This window comes from Neomonachus schauinslandi, chromosome X, assembly GCF_002201575.2.
Source record: "Neomonachus schauinslandi chromosome X, ASM220157v2, whole genome shotgun sequence".
Taxonomy (NCBI): Eukaryota; Metazoa; Chordata; class Mammalia; order Carnivora; family Phocidae; genus Neomonachus; species Neomonachus schauinslandi.
Window position 1 is genome coordinate 113,569,513 of NC_058419.1, and position 16,057 is coordinate 113,585,569.

Genomic DNA, 16,057 nt, shown 5'->3' on the forward strand with positions numbered 1-16,057 from the left:
AGCAGCTGAACTTAAGTTTTTTTTTAAGTCTTTTTTTCCTAAAGAAAAAAAAAATAATAGGCACAGAGGTCTGGCTACATAAAATGAGTCTTCTGCCACCCAGTCCCAGGGGTGAGCTGCTGCTCCATCCTTTCTAAGGCCTGAGAAACCAACCATCTACAGCGGTCCTTGTGGTTGTTACACAGGTAAGGTCACATGTGCAACAAAATACACAGAAACTGTTAAATTTATCATACATATTTACTTAATCTATACAGAATTGAGTAGATAAAATCAGATTCACATTAGTGAAAAATCTCTACAAAATGTCTCTGAAAAGCAAAACAAGACTGCCTCTGAACAATTCGTATCCTCATGAAAGACGTGGGCTGTAAAAATAAAGCCGTGTGTTTAGCACAAACTAGAAGATCTCTGCATTTGTTTTTCACAGTTATTTCCATCTACAGTCTGAAAGAGGTAGATTTTTCTGCAACACCTGAGAATTGAATTGTGATAACCAGGTGTAATAAAGGCAGTTGCATACATAACTAAAAAACACTGGTCTCAAGACCAAGAAATGTACTCCTAACAAGTCTGAGGATGAAATGGTCCATGATCCAAGACCCAAGTATTCTCTACTCCTCGGAGTCTACCGCCACTATAAATAATACACAGCAAGATTGCATGATGGTGCAACAAATGCATCTGAAGGAAATGTGACATTTAAGCCTTTTCTGGACCAGCCTGACAGCATTACAGTGTTCTAGAATACGGTGGATACAGGGTGTGCTACAAAGCCACAACACTGGGCTGGTGAGGTGACTGCTTTAGGAGGGTGGCTGCAGAGGGGCCCGCTTGTGTTTATTCACAGGGTAATGGGAGGAAAGGACCCCTCATGCATCCCAAACAATCGAGCTCCTTTAAATACCACGATCGCATCTAGCTACAAATACCTAGTAAAAGCCGAAAGCAGCAGGCCAAGGACTGTTAATCACATTGCTTTAGAAAGCCCTTGAAAATAGGCAACGCGTCCAAGATTTACATCTTCCACACAGGACAAGCACCACAAAGAAACGTGGTGGGCTACACGAATGGCTTCAACAGTAAGAGCTGTACATCCAGCAGAGTTCTTTGAAATAGGATCATTAGTACGAATTTTAAAGTAGATTATATTTCTGATATATACCTTCATTTCATCTAGTAGCAGAAAGGAGTATTTATACGAGGCCATTGGAGGAGGAGAATATTTGTTTTTGCTTCCGACTCATTTTTGACAGCGTAATGAGAGCACCTGCTCTGTGGTTTTCTTTTCCTCCACTGTCTGGCCCCTTGACTCCTGTGACCAATGGCGGAAGCTTCTATGAGACAATTTTCCAATTCCTTTAACCCACTTTAGACCATGAATATGACAGGACTTTACAAAGACAGTTTTAAGAGAAAACGCTTTTAACTGGACAGAACGGGCCGGATTCAGTCCAGTGAGCAATTTCACTGTCAGTTTGATAGCTTTGCTCCGTGGAATGTGCTAATACCAATTCTAGTAGAGCCTCTTTATTTCATAAATTATTTCAATGCAAATTTTATCAGGGACAAAGTCCAAACTTCCATGGTGCAACCTGAGTTATCATTTGCATAACTCAGCCATATTCAACATTGTTAAGAACAAAGGAAAATTAAAGAACTAATTGAGAAGTAACGTGCTTCATACGGAAAGTTCCCCCAGTGCAAGTATAGAGACCTTGATAATACTACTGGCTTTTTACTTAAAAGACTGTAATTAAGAAAAGGGGTGAGAATCAGACCAAAAACATCATAGATCCTCACTACTAAAACTCTCTGCCAAGTCTTCCCACAGTTAAAAGTGTGGGTTTCAGTCTTTCTGATTTGGAAATAAAACCCATTTCAGTTAGCATAATCCACAATTAAAATTCCCGTTTTAAAAACCTGGAGAACTTTGCTAGCGGGCTTTGCAAAAACAGTCGAACATGAAATTTCAAATAGCCAGCGGGCAGCATGGCAGCGGAGGGACTTCTGCTTAATGAAAGCTACACATGAACTTAACCCTGTCTTAAAATGACAACTACCAATGGCTACCGATGGCCGCCTTCTGTGGGAAGGGGAGGATGCGTACCCAAATCCCAAACTGAAAGCAAACCACCATACTCCACAGTGAACATTTAGGTGGTCCAAGTTCAAACATGGGTTCTAGTTCTAACCTGGAAACCAAAGCAGTAGGATTGTTTTTAGTCACAAACATTAAGCCTGTTTTGTTTGTCCAATGATCTGTATATACTACTTTAAAAGTGACACCTTTATGTACATAATCTGCCAAAACTGAGTATTCGAGGCTTGCAGCCATGTCAATTTGTCAAGTGATACAAATATTATCAAAAAGCTAATTTGATTCAAAGATGCTATGCTTATTTCTGACCCAATCCTAAGTTTATTTTTACTTGGCATGTAAGTGGGCTATTAGACAAAACTAATCATCTTGATTTTGTGTAATAATAATGGGGGGGTGGGGGCAGGATGTTTGAATCAATATTGTTTTCACATCAAGGAACCATTATCAGAACAAAGTTCCCTTGTGATGATTGGCCCTGTCTTGAGTGAAATTTGAATAATTCTGTGCAAGGAACAGGGAAGATAGGACAAGGCGATGGTCACATGCATTCCAATGAAGGGAAATGAAGCAGATGTGCAACACGGCTGAGGAAAATGTAGAGAGGAAAACTATTCAAAACCGCTAAGCAGCCTCCTGTACCACGTAAGTCCAGTAGTTCTAAGAAAATACAGATATGGTAGAAAAAGTAAGAAAATTTTCACCACAAAAACAATAGTTACTACTAACAGAAAGTTATACACAAAATATAGCTCTCGATACAGTGATCATACTTCCTTTCAGTCAACGGACTCGATACCTGGCGCGGCGCCTGCGGACACAGCTGCTTTCTCCTTTGAGGCCCTGGGCATGGCCTCCAGGGGGCCTCCCGGGGCACCTGTAGAAGCAGTGTTCGGCTCCCTGGGGGCCACCAGGCCAGTGCAGGGCTGTGTCCCAGGCAGCGCTAGATGGTCACCTGCAGCTCTCCCCAAGACCTGCTCCTTCAAGACTTCCACCCTCTCGTTGAGCTCGTTCCTCTCGGTTTGAAGAGCCCGGCACAGCTTCTCTAACCGGTCCAATTTGATTTGAAAGGCCTTGTACTCTTTATCACGGACAGTTTTCTAGAAGGAAAAAAGATTTATAAAGTGATTTGTATTCAGCGAGGTTACATAAAGGATACAAATTAACCTGAGCCATATTAGAAACAACTCGTTTAATCACCTCTTGACCACACTGTTTCCTCACACGCCACCTGACCACGTAGCTAGCTTCGCTGCATACCTATCTACGGGTACCACGTGACACTTCTAACGGTTCCTACTGTTCTGGGGTGACAAAAGAAATAAGCAAAATTCACTTTTAAAAACAGTTTGTATTGATCAACTATTGAGAAAATTTTAAGATACTCCTCACAAAGCTAAAGATCAAAATATTAAGGGCCTGATTAAACACAGAAAAGGATTCTTTTCTACATAGATTTCTCTTCTACCAATTTTTAGGTGAGAACAAGATGCAAGGTGTGAAATTTAGTGTTTGCAGAGGATATATTTCAGCTGCCAAAAAAAAATTTTTTTTTTTTTTTCCTTTGCTGCCTTTTTTTGAAGACGCAGTCAAAGCAAAAAGAAAGGCACCAGAATTGTTCTCCGCACTCCTGCCCTGGGCAATGTGCTCAGCATTTCTGGAGATGGGCCGCGTGGCGGTGACATCAGCCCCACCTGGATACTTGGCAGAAAGATTCTGCAACCCCACCCCAGAACTAGTCGAGCCAACTTTGGGTGGAACCTAGCCATCGTGGTCTTAACAAGCTCGAGTTCAACGCAAGCTCCACTGAGAAATCACTGCTATAGAAGCAAGGAAAATCTCGAAGCTTTATGGCCATCTCCAGCATAAGCCTGGGTTAATCAACTGCACGGCAGGAAATGCAGTACCTCCCTCAGGGCCCCCCACCTGCAAGCCTGAAAGACATGTGCAGGTTCTACGGCGCTACCCCCCACCCCCAGCTCTGGCCAGAGCCGTCAACTCTGGCACTGGTGTCACCACGCGCCCCGTGCCCTGTTAGGTGCTGGGGCTTCATGAGTCCCCATGATGACAAACACACCTTCATCATGGGAAACTACCTCACCTCTTCAGCCATTTGCAGAAGTGCTTTGTTGTTGTTTTCCCATTTGGTACGCCATATTATGGTTTCTTTTTCCAGTTTTTTAATTTTCTTTGTCATCTGTCAATCAACACAGTTGCAAATGTAAATTCTCAGTTCCATCTCTCTCTCCACCCTGTCCCACCACAAGAAGGTCTGTTCCACCCCAGCCCCATCGTTGCCCCAGCCGCGCGCAGCGGACCGCTATGTCTGTGCGTCGGCAGCAGAGCTGATCTCAGGGCCTCCTGCGGTGGCAGCAGCAGAACCGAAGTAGGGGTTTCAAATGATGAGAAAAACAAACCTAACCTCCTCAATTTCAGAGGCAGCAGCACATGGAGGAAGCGGTCAGACAGCACACTGTGAACTCTAACTTAGGCTGGAGTGCGTCTTTCATTCCAGCTGGGGTTAACAAGGAGACCTCCCCGGGCTGTACAAAAACATGTCCAGGTTAGGGGTTTTCTATTCATTAAACTAATTTGTCTGGTTCTTGGAAGGATAGGGGTTTCCAGCTCCCCCCAAAGATTCAGAATTGCTGATCTACCACAACCTCCAAGACCACATCAATCTCAGAACCATAGGGGCGCCTGGGTGGCTCAGTTGGTTATGCGTCTGCCTTCGGCTCAGGTCCTGATCCCAGAGGCCTGGGATCGAGCCCCACATCGGGCTCCCTGCTCGGCGGGAAGCCTGCTTCTCCCTCTCCCACTCCCGCTGCTTGTGTTCCCTCTCTCGCTGTGTCTCTCTCTGTCAGATAAATAAAATCTTAAAAAAAAAAAAACTATAGGCAGTGTCCCTTTGGGAACATTCCTGTGACCAAGAAAAAGATAGTAGTAGTTTTATCCTTAGCTTTGGGCATCCCCACAACTCACTTCTCTCTTTAGCAAAACCTGAATGGGCCCCCAAATACAGGGAACATTCTTAAACCTGTACTACAAGAACCCAGTTCTCAGAAATTCACCATGAGACTTCTGTGTGCCTGTCACTGAGCCTGCTTCCAAGATTCCTCCATGCACTGTTGACTGTGCCCAGCTCTGGTCCCAGGTGGGGCACGGAGCCAGGCGCTGTCAGGGACGACAAGGCTACAACAGCGCCGATGCCCTGTGCTGTGGGTGATCACCCACAAAACTGCAGCACAAGGCACAGTGCGACAAGGCCACGGGACGAGCTCGCGCAACATTTGGCTTGAGTGCCGACCGACAGTGATCTCTCCGCCACGAGCAGCGAAGGACAGCGACTGGAGAGCCCATCTTAAACTCCGTTCAGCCTCAACAGTGCGCGGATGCCGCAGGCCAGCTGAGGCGCCCGCTGTGCACAAGAGCGCCCTCGACTGCAGCCTCAGCTGAAAGGACTGGCACGCAGAACTAATCCACTACTCACCAAATTCTCCAGGCTACCGGGTCTAAAAATACCTGCAGGTGGTCATTTGAGCACTTAACGTGGCCAAGCACTGTCTGAAATACTCCACTTTATGGAGGGTATTTTTGTTATTTTGAGAGGAAGACCCAGAAAGGTTAAGCAACTTGTGCCCAGTCACACATTATATGATGCAACTGGGACATCACCCAGAGCACACACTCCCAGCCACTATTTAAGATCTAGTTATAGTCACAACTAACATCTACTGAATGCTTACAAAGTGCCAGGCACCGCTCTACTTCTCCCCAACCCACCACCATCTTATAAAGCCCCATGTTAAGGGGAATATGCCACATAAAATAAGGACGGATGGATGGACGGACAGATAGATACATATGTATATATTCTGGTTCTCAGCTTGGTATCAAGGATATCGCTTTCCTTAACGTAGGCAGGAAAATTAAAAAGAAGCCAAAGAAAGAATGGGTTTGGTTGAAGTAGAAAGAATTCAGTGGTAGTTAAAAAAAAAAAAAAAGCTAAAAAGGTAGAAACACTGGGGCACCTGGCCGGCTCAGTCAGTGGAGCGCGCAACTCTTGATCTCAGGGTTGCGAGTTCGAGCCCCATGTTGGGTGTGGAGATTACTTTAAAAAAAAAAAATAAAAAAAAGGTGGAAACACTGACATATTTTGATTACATATAAATAAAGATACATACATAAATGTGTGTGTGTGTGTATGTATATATAAAACCAACCAAAATGTGTAATTACTGTTCTGGGCTTGGTTGTCTTTAAATAATCTCCAAAAACACAGAGCTTTGTGAAGGAGGGGTGGGGTGTCACCTGAGTGAATAAAACAAAAGACACAACAAAAAAGAAACCACTTTATGTGTAACAACAAATTGTATTTAATAGAGGAATTAACTTTAATAAAGCTAGTATTTAAAATAAGCAGAGGGCGCCTGGGTGGCTCAGTCGTTAAGCGTCTGCCTTCGGCTCAGGTCATGATCCCAGGGTCCTGGGATCGAGTCCCACATCGGGCTCCCGGCTCGGCAGGAAGCCTGCTTCTCCCTCTCCCACTCCCCCTGCTTGTGTTCCTGCTCTCGCTCTCTCTCTCTCTGTCAAATAAAAAAAAAAAAAAAAAAAACTTTAAAATAAGCAGAGAGACCACTAGCTACGTGGGGCACACCATGGGCAAAATGACCAAATGAGACACCACTGGAGGATCAGAAAAGAGGAAATGAAGACTGTACCATAAGAACATCAACTCATCCAGGTCGTGACCGTGCTTAAAACAGCTTCTTCTATAAATTCCCTTTTAGGTCATATTCTACTAAAATATGCAAATACCTTTTCCATCTCCTGCCGGAAGGTTGTAAACAGTTCGTTGCTTTTTGCCATGGTAGTCTGGAATTCTTCAAACTTATCCATATAAAGAGAAAGCTACAGAAAAAAGTATGAAATATTCTGAGTTCCTGGTAAACGATTTAAAACGATTCCAAAAGACTTTCTAAAAGGACATAATATGGTTACACGTTAGTTACTTATTACAAGTGACAGAAGTAAGAACATACACCCAGCCCTTGGCTACCACACAGAGACAGCTGAAGTTCTATAACCCACAGAAATTCATGGAAACTTAGGAAATTTTGGTGACTTAAACATCCTTAGATGTAAATGTTTAAAATGTACAAATATTTACTAGCTCCAATCCACCAATTTCCTCTCCTTGTATCTGAAAAATTGTCCATGCAAAAAAAGAATTTTTTTATTTTTTTAAATTTTTTTTTTTTTTTTTTTTTTTTTTTTTTTTAATTTATTTATTTGAGAGAGAGAATGAGAGAGAGCACATGAGAGGGGGGAGGGTCAGAGGGAGAAGCAGACTCCCTGCCGAGCAGGGAGCCCGATGCGGGACTCGATCCAGGGACTCCAGGATCATGACCTGAGCCGAAGGCAGTCACCCAAGCAACTGAGCCACCCAGGCGCCCTTAAATTTTTTTTTTAAAGATTTTATTTGTTCATTTGAGACACAGAGATACAGAGAGAGAGAGAGAGAAAGCATGAGCAGGGAGAGAGGCAGAGGCAGAGGGAGAAGCAGGCTCCTCGCTGAGCCAGGAGCCCGATGTGGGGCTCGATCCCAGGACCCTGGGATCATGACCTGAGCTGAAGGCAGATGCTTAACCATCTGAGCCACCCAGGTGCCCCAAGAGCATTCTTTTAAAACACCACCTGCACAGTTCTTAGCTTGGTATCAAGGATAGCTCTCTCCTTAACAGAGGCAGGAAAACAAAACAGAAGATGAAGCACTGGCCTGGGGAGGGGGGTAGAATTCAGTGGGATGGGGTCTTTTGACTGCTTTGATTTTGATTGATTTGGATGTTGGGGACCATGGCTCTAAAGTACACTTCAAATACTGTAAATTATCCTGCTTATAATAAGCATACTATCCCTGGTGCACTGTAGAATATCTAAAGTTTTAAATGCATGTTCATAGCTGTTTTTCTTGAAGATGGAACATCCAGGTAGACTGTCCCATCGGAAAGCTCAATGCTGGCCCACACTGGGTAATTCCTAAGTGGCAACTACCCTCACACCTGGACTTACATGCCTGCATTACAGAACAACGGGTCAACCAACACCAATTCGACTCTATCCTCAACAAATGCTGGAAATTAACATGGTAAGAGCATGGAATGAGACCAACTCTCGGCAAGGACAGCCACATTTAGGGACTAGGAAAAGGAAGATGGGACAGCAAAGGCAACAAACTAATGATCAGATAACGTGACCCAGGGTGACACAGATCGCGGACAACAGAAGTTTCACCAGTAACAGTCCCAACAGCATCAGAGCTGCCTGGGAGCTTCACAGAAGGGTCCTCCAGTGCTCTGCACTGGAGACTTGGCAAGGACTCCCACATTAAAGTCTATCTTCCAAAGCCGTATATAAATAGACTTTATATGCATTTTCCACATCAACACTCTTCTCCATTTATATGGACAACTGAGTTTACACAGCTAACAAGGGGTTCAAATTTCCTAGAAGCAATCTAGCACAATCCTAGGTTATAGTGCAAAGTTCAAAAAACTTCTTGAATTTTCAAAGTTAGGCTACTTTTCTAGGAAATAAGCATCACATCGCAAAACATGCCCAAAGACAAAAACAGCATTCAAAAGAGGGGCTCATAAAGATTCAGACTAGTCTCAATGTGTCAGTGCATTTTAGAACTACTTCAGAGACCTTACATTAAATATAAATGTATTATTTAATAAACTTTTAAAACGAATACGTTTTTCAACAGAATGTAATCTAGTTACTTGGAAAAGGGTGGACTATAGGTAAACGCCTAATTTCACCTGTCCATAAAGACATGGAAAGTCTTTTCTGTACCTTTCCTTTGAGTGGGGAGGCAGCATCTGCTACCCTTACTCCACATTAAGACAAAATACAGAGAAAGACTGCATTAGGACAAACTTAAAGGGTTTGGGTTGAAAAATAGGGAAGCAACTAAGAAAAGCCTAGGCCCAGATGGTCTCATGGGTGAATTCCACCAAACATTTAAAGAAGAATGAATGTCAATTCTTCCTAAACTCTTCCCAAAAAATCGAAGAGAAGGGACACTCCCCAGCTTATTTTATATAAGGTCAGCCTTTACCCTGATATCAAAGCCAGATAAGGATACGATAAGAAAACTACAGGCCAACATCCCTGATGAATATAGCTGCAAAAATTCTCAACTAAATACTAGTAAACCAAATTCAATAGCACATTAAAAACATCACAGACCATGACCAAATGGGATTCATCCCTATGATGATGCAAGGATAGTTCAACATATACAAATCAATAAATGTGACATTCCACATTGATAGAATAAAGGAGAGCCTGAGGAACAGCACGGCAGGCCCCTCCCCCAGAAGACAGGCTGGGAAAACAAGAGGCCAGCAACCCTAAGGTCCCAAGAAAACAGGTGCATCTTGCTTGGGCTCTGGTCAATAATTTGGACTCTATACATTCCCTCAAACACCCATCAACAGAATGACTAGGAGGAGGAGCCCCCAAAATAGAAAAGAAAAAGAGATTATGACTTATGCTGCAGATTTACAAATGGATGCAGATACAACCAAGATGTCGGAGATGGAATTCAGGCTAGCAATTGTGAAGACAATGGCTAGGATGGAGAAACCAATTAATGGCAAAATAGAGTCTCTAAAGGCAGAAATGAAAGGTGAATTGGCAGAACTTAAAAATGCTATCAATGAGATCCAATCCAATCTAGATAATCTAACAGCTAGGGTAACTGAGGCAGAAGAGCAAATAAGCGACCTGGAAGACAATATAATAGATAAAAAGGGAAAAGAGGTGGCCAGGAAAAACAACTCAGAATCCATGAAAATAGAATCAGAGAAATAAGTGACACCATGAAGCGTTCCAATGTCAGAATAATTGGAATCCCGGAGGGAGTGGAGAGAGAGAGAGAGGACTAGAAGATTTATTTGAGCAAATCGTAGCTGAGAACTTCCCTAATCTGGGGAATGAAACAAACATTCGCATCCTAGAGGCAGAGAGGAACCCTCCCAAGATCAAGGAAAACAGGCCAACACCCTGGCATGTAATAGTAAAACTTGCAAATCTTAGAACCAAGGAAACCATCTTAAGGGCAGTTAGGGGGAAGAGATTCCTTACGTACAGAGGGAGGAACATCAGAATAACGTCAGACCTATCCACAGAGACCTGGCAAGCCAGAAAGGCCTGGCAAGACATATTCAGGGTACTAAATGAGAAGAACATGCAGCCAAGAATACTTTATCCGGCAAGGCTTTCATTTAGAATGGATGGAGAGATGCAGAGCTTCCACGACCGGCAGAAACTGAAAGAATATGTGACCACTAAGCCGGCCCTGCAAGAAATATTAAGGGGGGGGGGTTCTATAAAAGGAGAAAGACCCCAAGAGTGATATACAACAGAAATTTACAGGGACAATCTATAAAAACAACATCTTCACAGGCAACATGATGACAATTAATTCATATCTTTCAATAATCACTCTCAACGTGAATGGCCTAAACGCTCCCATAAAACGGCACAGGGTTGCAGATTGGATAAAAAGACAGGACCCATCCATATGCTATCTACAAGAGACTCATTTTGAACTTAAAGATATATCCAGACTGAAAGTGAAGGGATGGAGATCCATCTTCCATGCCAGCGGACCTCAAAAGAAAGCTGGGGTAGCAATTCTTATATCAGACAAATTAGATTTTAAACTAAAGTCTGTAATTAGAGACACAGAAGGACACTATATCATTCTTAAAGGGTCTATCCAACACGAAGATCTAACAATTGTAAATATCTATGCCCCCAACATGGGAGCAGCCATCTACATAAGCCAACTGTTAACCAAAATAAAGAGTCATATTGATAACAATACATTAATTGTAGGAGACCTCAATACTCCACTCTCAGCAATGGACAGATCATCTAAGCAGAAAATCAACAAGGAAACAAGAGCTTTGAATGACACATTGGACCAGATGGACCTCATAGATATTTACAGAACATTCCACCCTAAAACAACAGAATACTCATTCTTCTCGAGCGCACATGGAACTTTCTCCAGAATAAACCACATACTGGGTCACAAATCAGGTCTCAACCGATACCAAAAGATTGAGATTATTCCCTGCATATTCTCAGACCACAATGCTCTAAAACTGGAACTCAATCACAAGAAAAAAATTGGCAGAAATTCAAACACTTGGAAGCTAAAGACCACTCTGCTCAAGAATGTTTGGGTTAACCAAGAAATCAAAGAAGTTAAACAATTCATGGAAATCAATGAGAACAAAAACACATCAGTCCAAAACCTATGGGATACTGCAAAGGCAGTCCTAAGGGGGAAATACATAGCCATCCAAGCCTCACTCAAAAAAATAGAAAAATCCCGAATTCACCAACTAACTCTACACCTTAAAGAACTAGAGAAAAAGCAACAAACGACACCTAAGCCATGCACTAGAAGAGAAATAATTAAAATTAGAGCAGAAATCAATGAATTAGAAAACAGAAACACAGTAGATCAGATCAACGAAACTAGAAGTTGGTTCTTTGAAAGAATTAATAAGATCGATAAGCCACTGGCCAGACTTATCTAAAAGAAAAGAGAAAGGACCCAAATTAATACAATTATGAATGAAAGGGGAGAGATCACGACTAACACCAAGGAAATAGAAACAATTATTAGAAATCATTATCAACAACTATATGCCAATAAACTGAGCAATCTGGATGAAATGGAAGCCTTCCTGGAAACCTATAAGCTGCCAAGACTGAAACAGGAAGAAATTGACAACCTGAATAGGCCAATAACCAGTAACGAGATTGAAGCAGTGATCCAAAACCTCCCAAAAAACAAGAGTCCAGGGCCTGATGGATTCCCTGGGGAATTCTACCAAACATTCAAAGAAGAAATAATACCTATTCTACTGAAGCTGTTTCAAAAAACAGAAACAGAAGGAAAACTTCCAAACTCATTCTATGAGGCCAGCATTACCTTAATCCCCAAACCAGGCAAAGACCCCATCAAAAAGGAGAATTTCAGACCGATATCCCTGATGAATATGGATTCCAAAATCCTCAACAAAATCCTAGCTAATAGGATCCAACAATACATTAAAAGGATCATCCACCACGACCAAGTGGGATTTATCCCCAGGGTGCAAGGGTGGTTCAACATTCGCAAATCAATCAATGTGATAGAACACATTAATAAGAGGAGGGAGAAGAACCATATGGTCCTATCAATTGATGCAGATGACAAAATACAACATCCTTTCCTGATTAAAACTCTCCAGAGTATAGGGATAGAGGGAACATTCCTCAAGTTCATAAAATCCAACTATGAAAAACCCACAGCGAATATCATCCTCAATGGGGAAAAGCTGAGAGCCTTTCCCTTAAGATCAGGAACACGTCAAGGATGCCCACTCTCGCCACTATTGTTCAACATAGTACTAGAAGTCCTAGCAACAGCAATCAGACAACAAAAAGAAATAAAAGGTATTCAAATTGGCAAAGAAGAAGTCAAACTCTCTTTTTGCAGACGACATGATACTTTATGTGGAAAACCCAAAAGACTCCACCCCCAAATTACTAGAACTCATCCAGCAATTCAGTAATGTGGCAGGATACAAAAATCAATGCACAGAAATCAGTTGCTTTCTTAGACACTAACAACGCAGCTGTAGAAAGAGAAATTAGAGAAACGATTCCATTTACAATAGCACCAAAAACCATAAGATACCTCGGAATAAACCTAATCAAAGCGGTAAAGGATCTATACTCTAGGAACTACAAAACACTCATGAAAGAAATTGAAGACGACACAAAAAGATGGAAAAATATTCCATGCTCATGGATCAGAAGAATAAACATTGTTAAAATGTCTATGCTACCCAGAGCAATCTATACCTTCAATGCCATCCCGATCAAAACTCCAATGACATTTTTCAAAGCGCTGGAACAAACAATCCTAAAATTTGTATGGAATCAGAAAAGACCCCGAATCACCAAGGAAATGTTGAAAAAGAAAAACAAAGCTAGGGGCATCACGTTGCCCGATTTCAAGCTATATTACAAAGCTGTGATCACCAAGACAGCATGGTACTGGCACAAAAACAGACATACAGACCAATGGAACAGAATAGAGAACCCAGATATGGACCCTCAACTCTATGGTCAACTAATCTTTGGCAAAGCAGGAAAAAACATGCAATGGAAAAAAGTCTCTTCAATAAATGGTGCTGGGAAAATTGGACAGCCACATGCAGAAGAATGAAACTCGACCATTCTAACACCATTCACAAAGATAAACTCAAAGTGGATGAAAGACCTCAATGTGAGACAGGAATCCATCCAAATCCTAGAGGAGAACATAGGCAGTAACCTCTTTGACATCGCCCACAGCAACTTCTTTCAAGATACATCTCCAAAAGCTAGTGAAACAAAAGCAAAAATGAACTTTTGGGACTTTATCAAGATAAAAAGCTTCTGCACAGCAAAGGAAACAGTCAACAAAACAAAGAGGCAACCCACAGAATGGGAGAAGATATTTGCAAATGACACTACAGATAAAGGGCTAGTATCCAAGATCTATAAAGAACTTCTCAAACGCAACACCCAAAAGACAAATAATCAAGTCAAAAAGTGGGCAGAAGACATGAAAAGACACTTCTCTGAAGAAGACATACAAATGGCTAACAGACACATGAAAAAATGTTCATCATCATTAGCCATCAGGGAAATCCAAATCAAAACCACACTGAGATACCACCTTACACAGTCAGAATGGCAAAAATGGACAGGGCAAGAAACAACAAATGTTGGAGAGGTTGTGGAGAGAGGGGAACCCTCTTACACTGTTGGTGGGAATGCAAATTGGTACAGTCACTTTGGAAAACAGTGTGGAGGTTCCTCAAAAATTTAAAAATAGACCTACCCTATGAACCAGCAACTGCACTACTGGGTATTTACCCCAAAGACACAGATGTAGTGAAAAGAAGGGCCATATGCACCCCAATGTTCATAGCAGCAATGTCCACAATAGCCAAACTGTGGAAAGAGCAGAGATGCCCTTCAACAGATGAATGGATAAAGAAGATGTGGTCCATATATACAATGGAATATTACTCAGCCATCAGAAAGGATGAATACCCAACTTTTACATCAACATGGATGGGACTGGAGGAGATTATGCTAAGTAAAATAAGTCAAGCAGAGAACGTCAATTATCATATGGTTTCACTTATTTGTGGAACATAAGGAATAACATGGAGGACATTAGGAGAAGGAAGGGAAAAACGGGGAGGGGGATTGGAGGGAGAGATGAACCATGAGAGACTATGGATCTGAGAAACAAACAGGGTTTTAGAGGGGAGGGGGGAGGGGGGATTGGTTAGCCCGGTGATGGGTATTAAGGAGGGCACGTACTGCACGGAGCACTGGGTGTTATACGAAAACAATGGATCGTGAATCACCATATCAAAAACCAATGATGTATTGTATGGTGGCTAACATAACATAAAAAAAAAAAAAAAAAAAAAGGAGAAAAATCATATGATCTTCTCAATAGGTGCAGAAAAAGCATCTGACAAAATACAACATCTATTCATGATATAAACACTCAACAAATTGGGTACAGAAGGAACACACTTCAATGTAATAAAGGCCATACATGACAGACCCACAGCTAACGACATACTCAACTGTGAAAGGTTTAAAGCTTTCCTTCTACGATCAGAACAAGACAAGGATGCCCACCCTCACCACTTTTACCGAACCCAGTACTTGAATTCCTAGCCAGAGCAACTAGGCAAGAAAAATTAAAGGCATCCAAATCAGAAAGGAAAAAGTAAAACTGTATCTGTTTGCTGATGACATGATCTTATATATAGAAAATCCTGAAGACTCCACCAAAAAATTGTTAAAACAAATTCAGTAAAGTTTCAGAATGTGAAACCAACATACAGAAATCAGTTGCATTTCTATACACTAATAACAAAATATCTGAAAAAGAAATTTAAAAAAACCCAATCCTATTTACAATAGCATCAAAATCAATAAAATACTTAGAAATAAATTTAACCGAGGATATAAATGATCTACTCACTGAAAACTAAGACACTGATGAAAAAACTTGAAGAAACACAAAGTGGAAAGATATCCTGTGTTCAAGGATCAGAAGTTAGTAATTATTAAAATGTCCACACTATGCAAAGCCATCTATATTTAATCCCTATCAAAACCCCAATGGTATTTTTACAGAAATAGAAAAAACAATCCTAAAATTTGAATGGAACCATAAAAGAGCTAGAATAGCCAAAGCAATCTTGAGAAAGAACAAAACCGGATGGAGGCACCATGCTCCCTGACTTCAAACTTTTAACTATACTACAAAGCTAAAGCAATCAAAACAGTATGCTACCAGCATAAAATCAGAGACACAAGGGAACAGAGTTGAGAACCCAGAAAGAAACCCATACAATATGGTCATCTAATATTTGACAAAGGAGCCAAGAATACTCAATGGGGAAAGGATAGTCTCTTCAATAAATGGTGTTGGGAAAACCGGACCCCTCTCTTAACACTATTCACAAAAATTAAAGACTTAAACCTAAGACCTGAAACCATAAAACTCCTGGAAGAATACATAGGTAAAACACTCCTTGAAAGCAGTCTTGGAAATTTTGGTTATGATACCAAAAGCACCAGCAACACAAGCAAAAATCAGCAAGTGGGACTACACTGAACTAAAAAGCTTCTGCACAGCAAAAGAAACAACAAATTGAAAAGGCAACTATGGAATGGGTAAAAATATCTGCAAACCATGTACCTGATAAAGGGTTAACATACAACATATATAAGGAATTCATACAATTCAAGAGGAAAAAAATATATAATCCAATTTAAAAATGGACAGAAGACTTGAAC

The 16,057-nt window shown here is 41.4% G+C and overlaps 1 protein-coding gene across 4 annotated transcripts in view; it reads right to left on the reverse strand.

The window, feature by feature from the left end:
• Window positions 1-222: 222 nt before the first annotated feature.
• TXLNG (taxilin gamma) overlaps window positions 223-16,057 on the reverse strand; it is a 65,530-nt gene continuing 49,695 nt past the window's right edge. For 3 of the 4 annotated variants that reach the window (XM_021680966.1, XM_044911996.1, XM_044911997.1), the window contains 3 exons: window positions 6,920-7,012; window positions 4,203-4,298; window positions 223-3,201 (listed from right to left, as the gene is read on the reverse strand). In XM_021680966.1, the coding sequence (XP_021536641.1) occupies window positions 2,881-3,201; window positions 4,203-4,298; window positions 6,920-7,012 (510 nt within the window). In that variant the 3' untranslated portion in view covers window positions 223-2,880. Of the gene's footprint in view, window positions 3,202-3,345; window positions 3,406-4,202; window positions 4,299-6,919; window positions 7,013-16,057 lie in introns of those variants that run through there. The other variant, XM_021680974.2, reaches the window with a different exon arrangement.